Raw genomic sequence first — 21,347 nt, forward strand, 5'->3', positions numbered from 1 at the left:
TTCCAAGAGGTCATTGTGAAGCATTGTAAAGAGAGAGCATAATTTAGTAGCGTATGAGCTCACCTAACGAGCGAAACATCTATGTCATACTGTAATATGGCGTGATCGGTCACCGGTGTGCGATGAGTAATTAGTTGTTATGATTGTAATTTAACTTGGAATAGATAATAAAATATCATGTTTATTCGACAAAAAGATAGCAACCAGCTACACTAATAAAGACCCTCTTAGAGATTGGGTTGTTTCGCCGGTTAAAGGGACGAAATTAACTTTTTTTTAAAAGTACTGCGGATCCTAACTACCTGGCGAACCATGATTGGTTGCCGCGCAGATATACACCACTGCGCCTTCAAAACCCCACGCAAATATCGGGATCACATATTCCCCGCCCGCATCTTCTTTTTTCCCGAGGACGGTGCAGTTTCGCAGCCACCATGTCAGCCCCAGCACCGGGTGGCAGCTCGTCCCCTCCGTCAAATATTTCTCCTCCATCGTCACCTCCATCTAATAATCCAACCCCGACGCCTCCTACTCCCGATCCGGCTTCTTCTCCTCCGCCAGCGACTCCTACTGCTCCACCGGCACCGCCGGTGTTTCCATCTGATCCTCCGGCTTCTTCGCCACCCCCGCCGCCGGAATCGTCACCTCCCCCACAGCCACCAGTCACGCCACCAGCCCCGCCGTTATCTTCACCTCCCCCCCAGACGCCAGCAACTCCATCCGCGCCGCCACCATCTTCTCCTCCGCCGCTGACTCCAGCGACACCAACTGATCCACCGCCGTCTTCTCCTCCTCCGCAGCCGCACCCGACACCAGCTGACCCGCTAGCATCTACTCCACCCCCGCCGGTGGCACCTGCTGCTTCGCCGCCGTCTTCTCCTCCCCCGCAGACACCGGTGACACCAGTTGCTCCGCCTCCGTCTTTTCCTCCCCCGCAGCAACCAGTGACACCTGTTGCTCCGCAGCCGTCTTTTCCTCCCCCGCAGACACCAGTGACACCAGCTGCTCCGCCGCCGTCTCCGCCTCCCCAGCAACCACCAGTGACACCAGTTGCACCGCCGCCGGCGTCTCCTCCTACACCGCAGCTGCCCGTACCTTCTCCGCCTGCACCAGTGACGCCAACGCCGTCAGCACCGGTCCCATCTCCGCCGGTGACTCCGCCGCCATCAGCACCGTCCTCATCTCCGCCAGTGACGCGGCCGCCGTCAACACCGACCCCGTTGCCCACGCCATCAACTCCGACGCAGTCGCCGCCAGTGATCCCTGCGCCATCAACGCCCACGCCGTCTCCTCCAGTGACGCCTGCGCCATCAGCGCCCACGCCGTCGCCTACCCCGTCACCTCCAATGCCGCCTACACCATCAGCGCCCACGCCGTCGCCTCCAATGCCGCCTGCACCTTCACCACCCACGCCATCATCGCCAGTGACGCCTGCACCAACGCCCACGCCGTCGCCCTTGGCCCCAGTGACGCCTGCACCATCAGGGCCAACGCCGTCGCCACAGTCCCCTGTGACGCCAGCACCGGCAACGCCGTTCCCGCCTCCTCCGGTGACTCCAGTGCCACCAACGCCGTCCCCGCCATCTCCATCAACGCCGGCGCCGCCATTGCCTTCGCCACCTTCTCCTGTGACGCCCGCACCACCAGTGCCATCCCCGCCTTCTATGCCGGTACCAACGCCGTCCCCGCCATCTCCATCAATGCCAGCGCCGCCTCTACCTTCACCGCCATCTCCATTGACGCCCGGGCCACCAATGCCATCCCCGCCTTCTACGCCGGTACCAACGCCGTCCCCGCCATCTCCATCAATGCCAGCGCCGCCTCTACCTTCACCGCCATCTCCATCGACACCCGGGCCACCAATGCCATCCCCACCTTCACCTGTAATGCCCGCGCCACCAATGCCATCCCCACCTTCTCCTGTGACGCCGGTACCAACGTCCTCCCCGCCATCTCCATCAATGCCGACGCCACCATTACCTTCACCGCCATCTCCATCGACGCCGGGGCCACCAATGCCATCCCCGCCTTCTCCGGTGACGCCTGCGCCACCAAGGCCGTCACCAACTCCACCGGGCGTTCCAACCCCGACGATACCACCGTCCGCGCCAACGACACCGGTGCCACCACCCACACCACCATCTCCACGTCGGCCTGATCCTCCAGCGGCGCCCATACAGCCGCCCTCTCCGCCTTGGGTAACACCACCTCCTCATGGCCCTGCTCCTCCTGGCGTAACCCCGTCGCCCCCAAGTGGCGTAGCGCCTCCCCCGCCATCACGCTCACCTCCGTCGCCATCGACTTCATCTGGGACGGTGATCGGCGTCTCCGTGGCCATCGCAACAGTGGTTGTGCTCGGCCTCGTGGCCGGGCTTATCTACTTCTGCTCGAAGAAGCGCCGCCAACGCCGTGGCGGCCGCCGCCCCTCCCCGCCGGGTACGTACCAACACTCCCATACGCTTTACACGCTCTGGCCTGGCCGGTGCAAGTGCAACGCCGCACGAGCAACGTAAGAGTGCGCGCGCGTCACGCAACGTAAGTCGCCGGGCCCCGCGGTTTGGACGCATCGCGCCGCGCACTTGCCATGTCGTGCGCGTGCGCCGGCAACCTTAGCTAGTGTTGGTGGTGATGGCGACACGTACTACGTGATCCGTTGATGGCTGATATGGTGTTGCTACGCTTTAGGTGCTGCACGGTTTGGTTTCTGACTCGCTTTTCAAGTGCGTGCTCAATGCCAACTTGCCTCGTAAAAGTTGCTCCTCGATGAATTTGTGGACGAAAATGGCAAGGGATGTACAACTGTGCATATATGCTTTCAGCACTTATCCTCTCCGCACTTAACTACCTAGCATTTACCGTAGGCATCCTCTCGATGCTCTAACGCCCACACCAGATATATTCGAAAGTCCCAAATGATGGGAGGGGGAGGAAAGAGAGAATTGGTCTAAGGGCAGCTTAAAACCAGCCCAACCTCTTCATGGTCACATCCCCTTTTCCCACGCTTTTATTGTTATAGACGGATCACTACCCCTTTCCTTCTCTATGTAAGACTAAATAAGGAAATACAAAGAAAGGAAGAGAGATATCTGTTTTCGGTCACTTTAGGTGTTACTTACTGCCTTTATGAATTGATTTTTTCGTCTCCACAAATCATATTCAGTCATGACAAAAAGAAGTTCAAATATCCCACGTGTTTGTGTTTTGGAACACTCCAATTGTCAACATTTTTTCCCATCAATCAGACATGCTGCATGCCTGATTGATGTTCTTACTGGAAAAAGTGAGAAGCAAGTAGTGCTAGTCTTTGCTTAGTTAACTTGAGTCAGCGGTCTCCATATTACCAGTTCAATCAGCTGCCATTTATTCTTGTATACAGACAATAGTTGAGTCGGAAAAGATTTACTTTTTCTCCCATTGATGATGATGATTCTTAATTCTACGTGGACTTCTTTTTCTCATTAATTCTTACACTTGCTGATGTTGTTCTTGCGTTAGACCCACGGCTGCCGGTGACGTCGTCGCACCCGAGGACGCCATCAGCGCCCTTACAAGCTCGGCCGCAACTGTTCTCACAACAGATGCGCCCGTCGTGGCAAAGCAGCGACACCCCCTCCGCCCCCCTGGGCCCGCCGCCCCCGCCCCCGCCGGTCACCGGCGGCACGGTCTCGTACGCCGAACTGGCCGCGGCGACGGGCGGGTTCGCGGACGCCAGCCTGCTGGGGCAGGGCGGGTTCGGGCACGTGTACCGCGGCACGCTGCCGGGCGCGGGGGAGGTGGCCATCAAGCGGCTGCGGACCGGGAGCGGGCAGGGCCACCGCGAGTTCCGCGCCGAGGTGGAGATCATCAGCCGCGTGCACCACCGCCACCTCGTCTCCCTCGTCGGTTACTGCATCCACGCCGACCAGCGCCTGCTCGTCTACGAGTACGTGCCCAACAAGACGCTCGAGTTCCACCTGCACGGTACGTGATTGCGACCGAAACACGGCTCTCGTTGGATGCCACAACCAGCGGTTTGGGATGGCGTCTGACGTGAGGTTTTGCATGGTTTCAGGGAGCGACCAGCCGTCGTTGGACTGGCCGCAGAGGTGGAAGATCGCGCTCGGATCGGCGAAGGGACTGGCCTACCTGCACGAGGACTGTAAGTTCATGCCTCGGCTTTTCTGCTCTTTTCAGTGTCCACTGGTCTGAAATTTTGTAAGATCAGTTTAGATGTGTCGATGAGACAGTCAATGCCTGGTCTTGGTCTCAGGTGATCCTAAGATCATTCATCGCGATATCAAGGCGACCAATATCCTCCTGGATTACAATTTTGAGCCAAAGGTAAATGATTATGTCTGTCACTTTAGTTTGCTTGCCAGTAAGTACATTTGTCTCATGATGAGAATCTCTTGTTCAGGTTTCAGACTTTGGGTTGGCCAGGATCCAGGCCGGAGGCGACACTCATGTCTCCACGCGAGTGATGGGAACCTTCGGGTAATCAAATTGGTTACTCCAAACTATTTCTCACTACAGTTAACTAGTATTGGCCTTTTTATGATTGATTCTAGCACAGTGGTAATGATGACCTAATCTCCTTCTAATTCCAGATACTTGGCGCCAGAGTACGCCTCCAGCGGCAGAGTAACTGACCGGTCCGACGTCTTCTCCTTCGGGGTCGTGCTTCTGGAGATCATCACCGGGAGGAAACCTGTTCTGTCATCTGAGCCATACAACGACGATACTCTGATTTCTTGGGTGGGTGCCATGAATTTTGAATTCAAGTTAAGAACTGTGCCAATTTAAGTCCAGCTCGTAGTATATTTCTTATTGTCGGATTTCCAACAGATAGTAGTAGTGCAGTGGTAAAAAATTCAATTTGCCCACCAGTCCCCACGCTATGACATGTCAATTTCGTCTTTCTGGACTGATGACAGCATCACACATGGCTTTGAGTTAGCTCGCCTTGTCAGATTATTCATGTAAAAAGCGTCTGAATTACTGTTTTTTTTTTTTGGGTACAGGCAAGGCCTCTACTGACAAAGGCTCTCGAAGAGGAAATCTTCGACGAGTTGATTGACCCAAAGCTGGAAGGTAACTACGACGCCGTCGACATGCAGCGGATCATCGCCTGCGCCGCCGCCGCGGTGCGGCACACGGCGCGGTCCCGGCCGCGAATGAGCCAGGTGAATGATCTCCTTGTCCTTTCGGAACATTTTAAATTTCACAATGTACTTGCACACGCAATGGACACCCATTGCAAACTTGCAGGAAACAATTTTGCTCCAGATTTTAGCAGTAGTTAACGTTGTACGCGTTGCTCGCTCTCGTGAACAAGCAGATCGTCCGGTACCTGGAGGGCCAGCTATCCGCCGATGCCCTGAACGCTGGCGTCGCGCCGGGGCAGAGCGAGCTGCAGGACGAGCACGCGGGCGAGCAGTTGAGGCGGATGAGGAGGATGGCGTTCGTGCCGGGGGACACCGGGACTCTGACCGAGAACATGAGCAGCAGCTACGTGAGCGAGCCGACGAGCGAGTACGGGCTGCACCCATCCACCTCGAGCGCCAACGACGACGCCGACACGGGCGAGGTGGTGGGCACGCAGAGGACGACGGACACGGACGAGGCGGAAACGCAGAGGACGAGCCCGAGCCGGCCGCAGACGGCGTCCAGCCCGGGCACGGCCGATGGCACGTCGGGACAGGACTCCGCCGCCGCCGTGGGGATGAGCAGGCGCACGCGGTCCGGACGCATCGGCGCGTGACGCTTGCAAAGAAGTTGATTTTGCCAGGGTAGAATGCCAGTGTCGGTCTTGTTTTTGAGTTTCGGGATTCATTAGGGCCGGGCATACAAGTAAACAGGGTCATGTGCCAGAATTTTTCTTCATTTTTTTTGGCTTGTTTAGATCATTAGGTTATTCGTTTTTTAGGGGAATTTTGCAGCTTTTGCCCTAATTAAGAGCTCAGAGCTGTAAGCATCTATTATATTATTATTTGAGGAGAAAAATAACCACTAACTTTGCTCTCAATGTCACAAAATAACCATATTAATTAAAAAAAAATCTATACTACTCATTATTATGAACATCTAACGATCTAGATTAAACTAAAGAGCCAATATCAAATACGATTAATAAATAGCTGAATTCGAAAACAAAATAGTCCATAGCAAAAATACAGTCCAAATAAAATTAGTAACAAAATTATGAAAATTAATAACAAAATTATAAAAATTAGTAATTTGATTTCGATTCGGTTTGAGAAGCAAAATATCTAAATAAAGAGTCCAAATAAAATAAAATAAATAATATTTAAAATTAGAGTTAGAATATAAAAATGAGGATAATACAAATACAGTCTTATAAAAAATTAAACTATTATAAAAATCAATACCTAAATAAAGAGTTCGTATAAAATACAATTGATTAATAGCTAAAATTAATAATAAAAAATCAAAAATTTTACTAAGATAATAGATTAAAAACACTGTATAGTTCAAAGTCATCACATCAATTAGGCATCATACCAGATATAACACGTAGGCAAAGCACAATTCGCAAGCAAAGCAAACATATTCTAATTTTGACTGGGCTGCATACGGCAGACACATAATTTTGACAGTTAATTAAAACATGTACGAATCGAACTAATACTTGTAACGATTCGGTACAAGTTTGAAGCATGATAATTTTCTTTTCTATTAACATAATTTTTTTTTCTAATTTTATGTATTTTGTAACTTAAATGGCACTAACATCGTAAAAATTAAATAGACTAATTTTTAATTAAATTTATTATAATAAAATATTACAACGACCCTAGTCATACTTATTAACCTGAGCTATCTTTCTAGGTTTTTATAGCCAATGGGAACCACACCGCATGAATTTAGCAAAACAAAAAAATCAGTAAAATGTCACATAAAAGTGATTGGCTGTATGGAACTTTCTTGTTAGTTCCATCTGTATTTGCTTCGTTGTGCATAGATACGTGTGTCCTTCAGAGTTCAGACATGCGTTGCGCGACATGTGGATGGTTGATATGTGCTAGCCTGTTGTGTGGAACTTTCTTGTTAGTTCCATCTGTATTTGCATCGACCAGTATCCGTTCGAACTAAACTGTTGTCAGAAATTTGATATGTGTTACACAGTCAAATATTGGGGGAATTCCTTATGTGTCATAAAAAAATGCCTCTTCCTTCTATACCACTAAGATTTTTGAACATCCTTATTTACCATAATTTTATCTTCCATTCCTTCATGCCATTCCATCCACTTGCCGTCCAAAATACACCGCTAAAATCACTGTTCACCGATTCATTACTCAATGACTTTGTTTCTAAAAAAAATCAATGGTATTTTGTTTCTCAAAAGTCTATTTTTTTATATAATCCAAGTATAACCTATTTTAATCGAATTCATTAAAAACATATGTATAATTTAAACTAAAATTATAAAAAATACTATTTTTTATAATTTCTAATAATTGTTAGGCGCTCAAATAAAATCCCAAAAATCTGGACAAATTCACTAATATTCTTCTTATGTAATGAACTAATTTTTAAAATTATTTTTAGTCTTAGGTTATATGATGAAAAATTGAGTTTTTTTTTTGCAATGCTCCATTTATATGCAGCGTGATAGAATAGATAAAAATAAATCATTACAAAGTAATTTATTTTTTCACCATACAACCTAGAGTTGAAAATAATTTTAGAAATTAGTCTATCATATAAAAAGAATATTAGTGTTTTTTTAAGATTTTATTTTAATTATTTTCATCCTCTGCTACAAGTCTTATATGTTAGTGAAAAAATTATAAATTAGATATTTCGTTTCCCCTAAAATTACTGAAATTTTAACGAAATTTAATCTCTATCATGCGACGACTTGGTTTGGACGGGAGATTGGATAGGAACAGCCCTTTGGCATACACAAACTATAGTTTTTTTTTATAGATTTCGATCGCTATCATTGCTACAGTGAGGTGGATCCAACTGTGCAGCTTCATTTTCATCCAGCCTCGTGAAGTACAAGTCACATGATCACTCGATTAGGATCATATCATAACTGTGACTACCATGAAGCATCAGGAGGTTTGATGATAATTGGAACAGCTTGCCAGATTAATAAGAAAGTGTTTCAAGTACGAATACATGTTTTTGTGTTCATGTAAGGAAGCTCTACGCGTCATTCCGCTGTGGCCGGCTGTGTGGCCGCCACCTCACCATCCCCTTGCTCATCTCTCCGGTTCTCCCCTGCCTCGAGTCGTTCCAGCGTCCACCAAAAAAACGCAACGCACCGTGCGCCCTCTCTTGCCCCTTCCCCCAAGTCCCGAGTCCCGACCCCTCCCGCGCGCGAGATCGATCCGGTCCCTAGATCCCGATGGCCTCGCGCCGCCGCACCCTCCTCAAGGTCATCATCCTCGGCGACAGCGGGTGAGTAATTCGGATCTCCCCCCTCCCGGGTCCCCTGCGGTTTCGCGTCGGTTTCGTGCTGACCCTTGTTTCCTACGATCTAGGGTTGGGAAGACGTCCTTGATGAACCAGTATCCTGCGATTCGCTTGATTTCAGGACGAAGCGGATGGGGTTTCTTTTATATACATAATCTTTGTTCTGTGTTTTGTGTTTTCTTGAGCTGTGATTTAATTCAGATACGTGAACAAGAAGTTTAGCAACCAGTACAAGGCTACGATTGGCGCCGATTTCCTCACCAAGGAGGTGCAGTACGAGGATAGGCTCTTCACTTTGCAAGTATGATTGGTCCCCCCCCCCCCCCCCCCCGCGCGCCTTCTCTATGCTGTTCTCTGCGGGTAGCCGGGTAGTTCGGTTTCTTGATGTTAACTTCAGTGCAAATTAGTGCCGTCCTTATTAGTTTATTAACTGATTAGCTCTGATGTAATTGTAGGGTGGAGGATGTTTGCTGTTGAACGTTTGTTTGTGTAGATCATAGCAATATAACATCGACTGATTCAGTCTTTACAATATCTTGCTTGACTCAATTAGCGTGCTTGATTTGTCATGATAGAGTTTGTAGCATTAGCTCCTTGAACACACAGAGTTCGTTTTGTTGCTTTTATTGTTTCGAATTATTCTATTGCATACCTTATAATGAAGTCTTCTCGCTATAAAAAAAAATGTGCCACTTAGTTTTACTGGGTGAAAGCACTGGCAAGACAAAATTTACTTGTTTCAACAAAGTCTGTGCTTAATCAAGTGCCTAGCCTACATTATTTATGTCATTATTTACTAGCGAATTGAATGATACTGCTTATCTTAGCATGATGTTGTTTGGAATTAGCATAGGAAATTTGGCAACTGTATCATTTTGCGGCAACCCTGCTCTTTACTCATCCTACACTCGTGCCTATTGCTTAATTAACAAATGATACCGTTTTCAGATCTATCCCAGCTTTTCAGGTATTTTAATTCTATGTCAATTTGAAGTGACTCCTTTGTGTTTTGGTTGCTTCTTGTTAAACTACCATCATGAGCATCTCCAATAGGCGCATAAGAAATCTACTTAGATTCGAAGCAATATCATGTGAACAGATAATTTTGAATGTGCTTATCTTTTGTCTGCTGATTTATGATGCTTAAATATTTCTTTGTAGATATGGGACACTGCTGGTCAGGAAAGGTTTCAGAGTCTTGGTGTTGCATTCTACCGGGGAGCAGATTGTTGTGTCCTAGTTTATGATGTTAATTCTATGAAATCATTTGATAATCTGAACAACTGGCGTGAAGAGTTTCTAATTCAGGTGAAGTATTTTCAATGATTTATTAATTCAGTTCTTAAAGAGTCTTTTTAACTCCATCTTACTTTGGATTTTTAACTTTGCAGGCTAGCCCATCAGATCCTGATAACTTCCCTTTTGTTCTGCTGGGTAACAAAGTTGACGTAGATGGTGGCAACAGCCGCGTGGTAATTACCACTATATGTTTTGCTCTCTCAATTAAATGCTTCTTTTGTATTAGATTGGGCATTTCTCTGGGATGGACTGATTAGATATGTAAACTGCTTTCATTTTAGGTCTCCGAGAAAAAGGCAAAGGCATGGTGTGCTTCTAAAGGGAACATCCCGTACTTTGAGACTTCTGCCAAGGATGGAACAAACGTTGAAGAGGCTTTCCAGTGTATTGTAAAGAACGCTCTCAAGAATGAACCAGAGGAAGAACTGTAAGCACACTGCAATTCTCCTTGCTCTGTATATTTGATGACATTAATGGTCACTGTTTTTATGTAACATAAACCATTGAAAGTATTGGAAAAGTGAGCACTGTGATAAGAGGAATAACATATGAAAAATCAGTAGTTCCTTCTGTTGGCCTTTGCTCCTGTTATTATCGACATCAAATCATCAATAGAAACTAGTCAGCTGTCTTGTTTCTGTTTTGAGGTGCTGATCCTTTTTGGGGTATATTTGCACAGTTTCAGGATTAGCATCACTCACTTGTTTCTTTTGCTTTTATTTCTTTTCTGTGCTTCCTTTTCTGATCTTATCAATTTGTCCTTGAAGGTACATGCCGGATACAGTGGATGTGGTGGGTGGCAACCGGGCTCAGAGATCATCTGGTTGCTGTTAAAACATGATGCATCATGAGACGTTGCGATCATCGGCTACACAGGAACCAAGCATGATGCAATGGCTGGGTCTCCATGGTTCTCTAAAGGAACCATATTTCAAGGGCACCTGTCCCGAGCTGTCAATTTGTGGATGTTGTGCAGTTTATCGGGTAGCGTCATATCTTGTTAATACAATCGGCGAAATAAGAGATGTGTAAACTAAGGTTTATCCATTATGTTTGTGTGTGGGTCGAGTATGAATTTGCCTCTGAGCTGAAACTACATTTGCATTGTGCTGTGCCCTTGCTGTAAACGCCTTCTCCTCGCTTTCTACTTCCATGTCTTTACTGGTGATTACTTCCATCCTGACTAGAACTCGTCTGATCTGCTGTTCGTTTGCGCACGCGTGACCAGCGGAGAAGGCCCGGTATGAAGCTTCGACGTAGAAAAAACGGAGAAGCGGCGAGTCCGTCCGGGCGTCCGGTGCCGGCGGCACGCTGAAGAGGAAGCGGGCCAATGAGCACGCGAGAACACGGCCGCCGGACATGCCAGTCACGGACGCGGCTCGCACACGGCAATCGACAAAAATCTTGCCGTGGCCTGCGCTCCCACGCTAACCATTCCCCCCACGTTTCCCCCTCGCCCAATCAGGCGTGCAAAATCCGCTACCTTACACCGCTCCCCTTGCGACGGCATATATATATATAGAGAGAGAGGGTACACTGAGACACACCACATTCACATACACGTTCATACATATGTTAGGATGAGAATGAGAGGCACGAGAACTTCAGTGCGCAGGAACTTATAGCACTATTGAACAAATACATGTGTATTCTAATCTAACTCGAACTAATCCTGACTGTTACAACTGCTAGGGAAAAACATGTGAGCCCCTGCATCAAGCTTCGCTCGAACGTAGGCGGGCTCAGGCGCACTTCGACGGCTTTTGCCGTCCGAGCTAGCGCTGGGCTCTTGCAACGGCATATATATGCTCGTGCATTTCTAAACCTTTGATCTTTCATTTTTAGCTTTTGATTTTTCATTTCCATGCAGTAAGATCGTAGCGTGATGCTAGTTCTAGAGTGAAGTACTTTTGCCATCCTGGGTGATAATCAATAGCGAAAACTATCAGGAAGTGGTGTTTACACACAGAAAGAATTATTTGTGCAAAATACATTTTCCAAATTTGCTTCCACATTTGTTTATCAGGAAAGATAAATGATTTTCTAGGCTACTTTAATAGAGCAGTGACCTATCTAAGCCATTTGTGATATTGCTCTATCATCTGAACTGGAAGAACTCCATGACACAATAGAAGCAACGATTCAGGAGTATCCCCAAGTTTCAATTAGTTCAGCTGTCATCTTTCTGGAGACTATTACAAAACACAAAATCTACTGAAAAACTATTCCTGAACTTCTGAATCCATCTCCCTTGTTATTTGTTACACATGTGCAATCTCATCATGGTAAAAGGGTTGATGTTCCTTTCGTAAGTGTGCAAGACAAATACTCTCTGATTTTGGTGGTGCAGCAGTACTGGCACTGAAGATTCTTCATAAGGAGCAGCCGTTTTCTCAGTTTCTGACCAGTTGCTCCCACTTTGAATATATCCAATTCAACAGCCTGACTCCACAAGCATGCACCTAATTATGTATGCCCTGCTGATTGCATGCTTCTCTGACTTGATATGTCAAATTATTCCCTCTGAAATGAAGTACTTAATTTCAGTGACATATATTGCATCTTGCCTGGTACCTAAATAACTATTACTACAGGTATGACAAGAGTCAACTAAACCTAGTGACCTTACGATCCAACTTAGAAGAGTGATAAAAAAACCAGACCTAGTGACCTCTGAGCTGAAACTACATTTGCATTGTGCTGTGCCCTTGCTGTAAACGCCTTCTCCTCGCTTTCTACTTCCATGTCTTTACTGGTGATTACTTCCATCCTGACTAGAACTCGTCTGATCTGCTGTTCGTTTGCGCACGCGTGACCAGCGGAGAAGGCCCGGTATGAAGCTTCGACGTAGAAAAAACGGAGAAGCGGCGAGTCCGTCCGGGCGTCCGGTGCCGGCGGCACGCTGAAGAGGAAGCGGGCCAATGAGCACGCGAGAACACGGCCGCCGGACATGCCAGTCACGGACGCGGCTCGCACACGGCAATCGACAAAAATCTTGCCGTGGCCTGCGCTCCCACGCTAACCATTCCCCCCACGTTTCCCCCTCGCCCAATCAGGCGTGCAAAATCCGCTACCTTACACCGCTCCCCTTGCGACGGCATATATATATATAGAGAGAGAGGGTACACTGAGACACACCACATTCACATACACGTTCATACATATGTTAGGATGAGAATGAGAGGCACGAGAACTTCAGTGCGCAGGAACTTATAGCACTATTGAACAAATACATGTGTATTCTAATCTAACTCGAACTAATCCTGACTGTTACAACTGCTAGGGAAAAACATGTGAGCCCCTGCATCAAGCTTCGCTCGAACGTAGGCGGGCTCAGGCGCACTTCGACGGCTTTTGCCGTCCGAGCTAGCGCTGGGCTCTTGCAACGGCATATATATGCTCGTGCATTTCTAAACCTTTGATCTTTCATTTTTAGCTTTTGATTTTTCATTTCCATGCAGTAAGATCGTAGCGTGATGCTAGTTCTAGAGTGAAGTACTTTTGCCATCCTGGGTGATAATCAATAGCGAAAACTATCAGGAAGTGGTGTTTACACACAGAAAGAATTATTTGTGCAAAATACATTTTCCAAATTTGCTTCCACATTTGTTTATCAGGAAAGATAAATGATTTTCTAGGCTACTTTAATAGAGCAGTGACCTATCTAAGCCATTTGTGATATTGCTCTATCATCTGAACTGGAAGAACTCCATGACACAATAGAAGCAACGATTCAGGAGTATCCCCAAGTTTCAATTAGTTCAGCTGTCATCTTTCTGGAGACTATTACAAAACACAAAATCTACTGAAAAACTATTCCTGAACTTCTGAATCCATCTCCCTTGTTATTTGTTACACATGTGCAATCTCATCATGGTAAAAGGGTTGATGTTCCTTTCGTAAGTGTGCAAGACAAATACTCTCTGATTTTGGTGGTGCAGCAGTACTGGCACTGAAGATTCTTCATAAGGAGCAGCCGTTTTCTCAGTTTCTGACCAGTTGCTCCCACTTTGAATATATCCAATTCAACAGCCTGACTCCACAAGCATGCACCTAATTATGTATGCCCTGCTGATTGCATGCTTCTCTGACTTGATATGTCAAATTATTCCCTCTGAAATGAAGTACTTAATTTCAGTGACATATATTGCATCTTGCCTGGTACCTAAATAACTATTACTACAGGTATGACAAGAGTCAACTAAACCTAGTGACCTTACGATCCAACTTAGAAGAGTGATAAAAAAACCAGATCTAGAATGTTGGATCCATGCAACGACTGATCACTATCACTTTCAGAAAAAAGGCTTTTTTGTGAACACTGTATCTTCTTAATCCGTTAGTTATGTTGTTGTTGTGCACTTGTGCTTTTCCTCAACATATTTTCTCATCACAATAATTTTTGTTTGGTTCACGTACTATATGATTGCATTCCAGGAGCTATCCAATCAAAAGATGATGTTAAGAAAAATCTTCATACGCTATTTTTCTTATGAGAGAACTACTTTTCAACTTTATGTATTAATATGGAGCTAAATTTTAAAACGAGGCAAAACCTTGTACCTAACATATATTTAGCATTATGTAATCATGTTTGGATCAAGCACAGTTATCTTTTGACCTACTTCAAATGCTAAAGTAATACACATTGCATTTAGGATTAATGAAATTCATTACTTGAAGTCATGTATAAATATTTCACGCATTATCATGAATTCAAGTATGAACATGTGTGTTGGTTTTTCTGATTTTCTTTTATTGTTTTCCTTTTTTTCTTTGATTCCTTTTATTTTTGTTTATTTTTTCTTTTTTCTGAATTTTTGTATTTATAAATCTTTGGACTATTTTTTAATGCTCTTAAAAAGTGCATTATTTCTAATTTATAGAGTAGTACACATATGAATTCGTGTTGAGCTGATGCAATCCATGCTAATCTAGTCACTTTCCAAATGAGCCTTAGGAATCAAGGGATTAAACTCCTTACATGGGAGAGGATTGGGTGGTGGGATCAACCTAATCCCCTAAGATGTGTTTGGTTTTCTGGATGGCATTTTGTAGAGTTGTATCTATAAACATGTTGAGCGAAGTCAGATTTATTAAAAAAAGTATTTAATTAGATGTATTTGACTAGACAGGCTGAGCTGAGTTTCTGTTTAGTTGACTGAATCTGAGAGCACGTGAACTGATGCAAGAGTTGAGATTATGATTGGTTACTCGCATGAAGATGATTTTATGATACTAACAAATAGACTCGTATGCATGAGAGGATGTGGAGCTTGCATCTGTTGAGCCAGACTGTGGAGCACTGCCAAGCCAAGATGATGACTTATATTTGCATCCGCTAATTTAGACCGAAACAGTGGATGTGAATAATCAAATTTATTTTCTTTTGAGATTATACATATTTACTGGACCAGACTAAAGTGGTTGGATTCTAGTTTGGTTAGTATTCCACAGCCGCCAAACTAAGCCTCAAAGAGGAAGCGGGCCAATGTGCACGCGAGAACACGCCGGCGGACATGCCTGTCACGGACGCGGCTCCACACGGCATTCGACCAAAAACTTGCCGTGGCCTTCGCTCCCACGCTAACCATTCCCCCACGTTTTCGCCTCGCCCAATCAGGCGCCCAAAATCCGCTACGTTACACCGCTCCCCCTTGCAACGGCGTGTATATAATACACTCGTGCTCCGCGCAACAATGGCAAGTGTCAGCTTGCAGTTGGCACACACTGTCGTTCCACCCAACTACAGCACCAGCAAACAATGCCGATGGCGCCTGCGGCAACACGAAGCTCTCCAAGCTTGCTCGCCAACGCCAAGAGCGGTTTCTTGGTGTCGTCTCCCTACGCCGCCGCGACGGCGGTCCGGCTCGCCCGCCGCGCCGGCGGGGACAGGACCGTCCTCCTCGGCGTCGCGCCGAGGAGCGGCCGGCGTGATGGGTGGGGCGCCGACTCGAACTCGTCCTCCGGGGGCGGGCTGGTGGACGAGGACATGGCGACGCTGCGGCGGCGCATCCGCGAGGTGCGGGCGGCGTTGTCCAAGGACGATACTGACGCCGACGCCGGCGGCCTCCCCCTCCCGGCTGCCGAGTGGACGGAGCTGGAGCGGCGACACCATGGGAGCTACGTGGCGGGCGTGCGCGGCGCGGCCGGACTCCTCGAGGCGTTCCTCGTGAGCGCGCGCCCGGGGCTCGGGGCCGGGGTTGTGGCGCTGCTGCTGCTCGGCGTGCCGGCATCGCTGCTTCTCGTGTGCGCGCAGCTGATCACGGCCGTAGGTTCCGTCTCGTCCTCTGTGCTGAACGGTCAGTGATTGGGTACGTATTTTGTGCCGTGCATCGGTGCACGGTTTGGATATTGCGGCCCAAAAACCATATAAATCTGTAGAAAGAAATGCGCGTCCCGAGCAGGGGACTTGAGAAGATAATGTAGCACTGCTAAGGGTTCAGAAATTCGTTGAAAATCGCTCAAAAATGGTGGTTTTTGATGAATTTAGTCCGCACCGCATTAAAAATGAGACCGCATTTCAGTCTGATTCAAATTCAATTTTTTTAAAAAAAAATTCAACAATTTGACAAAAATTATCCACGTTCTACCAAATTTCACCGAATTTATACTGACATTTGTGAATTTCGAAGAATTTGCTAACCATCGCATTTCGGTAGCCAAATGAATTCGTGAACCCTGTAATGCGGTAATGCCTCTAATTGCATATATAAGTCTCTTGTAACTTCAGGAGTAGTTCATCTCAACAAAACTTCAGAAGTAGTTCACATAGAGCGATCAAACTTGCAGCCCGAATATGTAAGCTACAAATAGTACCGGTGCCCATGCCACTATGGCAACACATATAAAAATAAATCGCAGTAATAGACAAGAACACCATATCAATTTGACAGAAGCACAAATTCAGAGTTGATAATTTAAACTGATAGTTTCAATGGTTGTTGAGTGACCCTAATCCTCAGTAACGCCACCAGAAAGAGAATTTAGCAGATTTCTTACGGTGCAAGCTGACCGTACCTACTTGAATAATGAACGAATCTATGTACTCGCCTTAATTTGAGCAACAGCCAGCTCTCTTCAGGGCGGATACATCGCCTTTCACGTTTATCTTCTCCCCTTTGCCAGGGGCAGCCGAGCCTTCCTCTGGCACCTCCACTGTCTTCTTGCTCATAATCTGGTATATCTGGGTCAGGACCTCTGCAAACGCATTGTCCACGTTGGTGGCGTCGAGCGCAGACGTCTCCATGAAGTACATGGATTCAGCCTCAGCAAACTCTTTCCCATCCTCTGTTGAGACGGTCACCAAGTGGCGGAGATCAGATTTGTTACCAATTAGCATGACAACAATGCTTTGATCAGTATGGTCTCTGAGCTCCCTTAGCCAACGGCCCATGTTGTCGAATGTAGCACGGCGGGTGACGTCATAGACAAGTAATGCTCCTACAGCTCCTCGGTAATAGGCACTTGTAATAGCACGGTACCTGAAAAACATGGACACAAACACTAGGTAAAACAGTAAGAGAAGTTAGTTTGAGTGGATATTATCTTCCCTTTTTTCGATAGTTTGGCAAATGGGATTGAACATGTCACGTCTCCTAGGATAGGGGTAAACCAGCCTGAATTTGAGATCCACAAAAATGTGTCGCTGTGAACAGCTCTAGAGCAGCTAGTTAAGAATTATGACCATTCTTGATCTATTTCTTGGCAACTATAGTCAAGTATAATTTCGTACAACTAAGTCCAAATAACTCCGTTGATCGATTGGATAATTTCTAAAAGAAGGAAATCCTATGTACCTTTTACAAGAAGCTCGCAAAATCTACTGTTATCAATCAACTTCTGTCCGGTTATCATATATCATTTCAATCAGCTGATGTGATGCTAAATTAAGGATGAAAGTGAAAATGAAATTGCCACTTTACACTCAATACAACCAAGAAATTGATGCTATTCAGGAAGAACATCGGTGCACACCAATTCTTCACAAAATGTTTTTTTGGGGGGGGTGGGGGGGGCTAATTTGTACCAAAAGTCATGCATCAACTCAATATGAAACAAAACTCCAGTCCGTTTTCTGTGTGGCAATTGTTTGTTATTGTGCCCAATAGTGAAAGGTCGATAAGGATGTTTCTTATACATGAAAGTGTAACAGGATATATGGTTATCAACTTGTGGTACAGGACTGACATATCACATTGCGGCACATTCATTTATCATCATCCCTTGTCTCGCATTCTGACAAACACACAATTCAGGAGTACCAACCCACTGTAATTGCTCTCTCTTATCTTGAAACATCAACTAGTAACTGCCGGCTAAATACACTAGCACTGCTAATTCTAATTCAAGACTTCAAACTTATTTAGTCAATTTACATATCCAGTTCTCCCACAGTTACCATCCGCACATCAAACTTGCACTTATATACACTCTTCATATAACATAGTCCAAATTATAACACTGACAACATAACAGAAATAGAATGTAAAAGAGAAGAGTGAGCTGACAAACAAGTAATGCATGACATAAATTGACATCTCAAACCCCCAAAGACCGAAATTTGCCCACCCATCTACCCAGTAGAAACAACCAATGGACATCTGAACCACTCGACCACCCGCAAGGCAGCAAGATCCCGTCTTTCAATAAATCTCACCAACGTCGGAAATTCTTCAGTGATTTTACTCAGGGCAAGTCCTAACCTACATGGCATTCTCCTCCAGATCACTAATCCTTAGAAATTCTTACAAAAAACACTACCAGATTTAGCTCCCGAATCAAGCAAGAAATTGAGCAGAAGAGCAACAACCCAGGTACCCAGCTACACGAGATCAAGCAAACGAGGTAACCAATATCACATTTTTAACAACAAATCTACACCAATGCACCGCTAGACCAAACCATCACGGGCTGCTCCCACAATTCAAGCCAAGATCGTGCTAGCGGGATCGAAGGGTACCTCTCCTGGCCGGCGGTGTCCCAAATCTGGGCCTTGATGACCTTGCCGTCGACCTGGAGGCTGCGGGTGGCGAACTCGACGCCGATGGTGGACTTGGACTCGAGGCTGAACTCGTTCTTGGTGAAGCGGGAGAGGAGGTTGGACTTGCCGACGCCGGAGTCGCCGATGAGCACCACCTTGAAGAGGTAGTCGTAGTCGTCCTCCGCCCTGTACCCGCCTCCGTTGGCAGCCATTGTTTCCCCACCGAGCAGCGGCTGGCTGCTGCTAGCGTAGAGGAGGAGGGGTTTTGGGTCTGGATCTCGCTGGAGCCGGCTGGTGCAGTGTCACTGTGGAATTGGGGGCAGTGCCAGTGAGGAGGCACCGGAGTGATGGAGTAGTAGTACGTGTTTGCCAGTTGCCGAAGGGTTCAAGACTGAAGAGTGGTTGGTGGTGTTTTTCGTAGCTAACCAAACCTCGGGATTTTTTTTAGAAAATTGTGAAGATTGTACAGAATACTTAAAGAACTTACCAACGTATGCTTTGGGTGAACAGTAAAAAGTTTCTTTTCCTGGCAGATTTGTTTTGTAATTCATGGTTAGGATTCTTAATAACAACAACTTAAGTTAGAGTTTGGATCATCGATTAAGTTCTAAGTTTACGTAGGTTGTACTCCTTCCATCTCATTTTGTTAGGTGCCTTCCCCTCTGACGTAGAGACCAAGAGCGCAAGGCATCGTCTCATCCCTCAGTTAAACTTTCTCTCTTCGCGGCGCTCGCTCCTGCAAGGCTGCAATTCATTAACTCATCTGCATGGCTGCAATTCATTAACTTGTCTGCATGGCAAAATTTCTCTTTCCCTCGCCTACATGGCTACGCGCCCTCACATGCGCAAAGTTTCTCTTTCCCTCGCCTGCACAAAGTTCGCTCACTCTAATCTCCCGCGCCTCCTCTAAATTGCATGGCGATCATGCGCGCACCGCGCAATGTTCATCCCCAAGCTGCGATGAAGCTTGGAGGAAAAATGGAAAGCAAAACAAAAATTTTGAGCCTGAAGCTCAATTTTGCTCCATCTCTTAGTCTTCTTCTTCCTATGAATACCTGAAGGCATGGCTAGCAAAGTTCATCAAGAGATTCCTCTTCCTGGCTCTCTTCTTTTTCAATCCTCCATTAGTAGTATGCTCTGGAAGAAATGGTTGAGATAATCCATGGGTTTGAACTTGATGTGAACCGGTCGACCATTGGTTTTCAGCTAGACCCCAACCAACCGATCCATGAGTTTGATGTCAACGAACCGATCCAGGTGGAAGAAGGTGTTGTCCAGATTGATTTGAACCATCCAGTCATTTGGGAGGAGATTGATGGAGTTTCCGGCCTTAATGACCCACTCTTTTAGGAAGAGATTGAAGAAGGTTTGTTTGATTCAGTTATGTTTTTCTAGCTCGGTCTATTTGGTTTGATTCTTGTTCATAATTTGTGGACTGATCAGACGATGATGAAGACACACATTTTCGTTTATGATGAAGATTTCTATAGAGTGGCAATCGAATATGGCTTCAATATTCGTTTAATTTGCCAGCCTCCTAATTCTCTAGATCTCAACACACTGGACCTTGGTTTTTTTGCAACCATTCAGTCTTTGTTCCAGAAATCATCTCTAAATAATGTTGAAGATATCATTAACAAGGTTATGCAAGCATACCAAGGATACCCGACAGAAAGGTATAATCGTTTGTTTCGTACTCAGCAGTTGTGTGTGAGGGAGATTTTGCGGCATAAAGGAGGCCAACATTACACTACTCTGCACATGAAGAAGCAAACCTTGAAAAGGATTGGCGAGCCACTAAGAATGTTACAATGTGATCTAGATATTGTTAAGGAAGCCTTAGAGTTTCTTAATGATTAACTAGGGATCATGCCAAAACTACATAATCTCTGCTACAACCTTCTCATAATATTCAAGAAACTTTGCTACATTAGCCGCAACTCATTTCTTCGCTTCTTCAACGCTGCCTTCCATCTTGGTGTCAGTCGAGTCCACGAGCGTTTCTTCGCTCGCTTACCATGTATTATCTTTGAGACATCGCCTGCATCGAACGAGTATGTGGCATCTTCATCTCCCTCGCCGTTGAGTCATCCTTGTCTCCATCACGGGCCTCCGTGAACTCTCTGACGCACCCACCGAACAAATATGTGGTGCCGTCCTCATTGTCGAGTCCGGCGATTCGCTCGAACGAGTCCGTCGCTACGAGTTCTCGCTTGCCGCCCATGGCCTCCCTCCTTTGTTCTATTCTTATTCTTGCCTACCACCCATGGCCTCTCTCCTCTACTCTATTCTTATTCTCGCTTGCCGCATGCAGAAGCTGGCATGGCCGCATGCAAATAATGTGTGATCGAAGCATCACCGATCGTGGTCCAAATTAATGCCCGTGTGCGTTCGAAGTGTTCGCTGAGTGCGGTCATAATTAGCACCTAACAAAATGGGACAAATCGGAAATCAATTGGTGCCTAACAAAGTGGGGCAGAGGGAGTACTATTTAGAGAAAAGGGGGTAGCAAATGCATGATGGTGGGAGGTGGAGGCGCCATTGGGTGAGGCATGGAGCTAGGATGGGCGGCATCAACGAGAGTCAATGATCTGGGCTTGTATGAGTGGTATGTGGAGAACCCATCGACGACAATGAA

At 46.2% G+C, this 21,347-nt stretch overlaps 4 protein-coding genes across 4 annotated transcripts; 3 read left to right on the plus strand and 1 right to left on the minus strand.

Annotated features, from left to right (window-relative positions):
- The first annotated feature begins 334 nt into the window (after positions 1-334).
- LOC133885924 (proline-rich receptor-like protein kinase PERK2) lies at positions 335-5,978 on the plus strand. The gene is made up of 8 exons (XM_062325693.1): positions 335-2,436; positions 3,496-3,960; positions 4,052-4,138; positions 4,250-4,320; positions 4,397-4,473; positions 4,587-4,734; positions 5,001-5,162; positions 5,318-5,978. Exons 1-8 carry the CDS (start codon positions 435-437, stop codon positions 5,738-5,740), a joined length of 3,435 nt encoding a protein of 1,144 aa, XP_062181677.1. The 5' UTR covers positions 335-434; the 3' UTR covers positions 5,741-5,978.
- Positions 5,979-8,170: 2,192 nt separating this feature from the next.
- Positions 8,171-10,873, plus strand: LOC133885163 (ras-related protein Rab7). Its single transcript, XM_062324829.1, has 7 exons — positions 8,171-8,412; positions 8,496-8,522; positions 8,629-8,728; positions 9,589-9,735; positions 9,819-9,899; positions 10,008-10,153; positions 10,494-10,873. The coding sequence occupies exons 1-7, from the start codon at positions 8,360-8,362 to the stop codon at positions 10,558-10,560; spliced, it is 621 nt and encodes a 206-aa protein (XP_062180813.1). The 5' UTR covers positions 8,171-8,359; the 3' UTR covers positions 10,561-10,873.
- A 4,537-nt stretch (positions 10,874-15,410) lies between these two features.
- On the plus strand, positions 15,411-16,197 carry LOC133885122 (uncharacterized). The gene has a single exon (XM_062324772.1). It carries the CDS (start codon positions 15,491-15,493, stop codon positions 16,034-16,036), a length of 546 nt encoding a protein of 181 aa, XP_062180756.1. The 5' UTR covers positions 15,411-15,490; the 3' UTR covers positions 16,037-16,197.
- A 375-nt stretch (positions 16,198-16,572) lies between these two features.
- Positions 16,573-19,096, minus strand: LOC133885120 (ras-related protein RIC2-like). The gene is made up of 2 exons (XM_062324771.1): positions 18,689-19,096; positions 16,573-17,210 (listed from the first exon to the last, which is right to left on the minus strand). Exons 1-2 carry the CDS (start codon positions 18,919-18,921, stop codon positions 16,781-16,783), a joined length of 663 nt encoding a protein of 220 aa, XP_062180755.1. The 5' UTR covers positions 18,922-19,096; the 3' UTR covers positions 16,573-16,780.
- Between the last annotated feature and the right edge of the window lie 2,251 nt (positions 19,097-21,347).

Source organism: Phragmites australis, chromosome 11, assembly GCF_958298935.1.
Source record: "Phragmites australis chromosome 11, lpPhrAust1.1, whole genome shotgun sequence".
NCBI lineage: Eukaryota > Viridiplantae > Streptophyta > Magnoliopsida > Poales > Poaceae > Phragmites > Phragmites australis.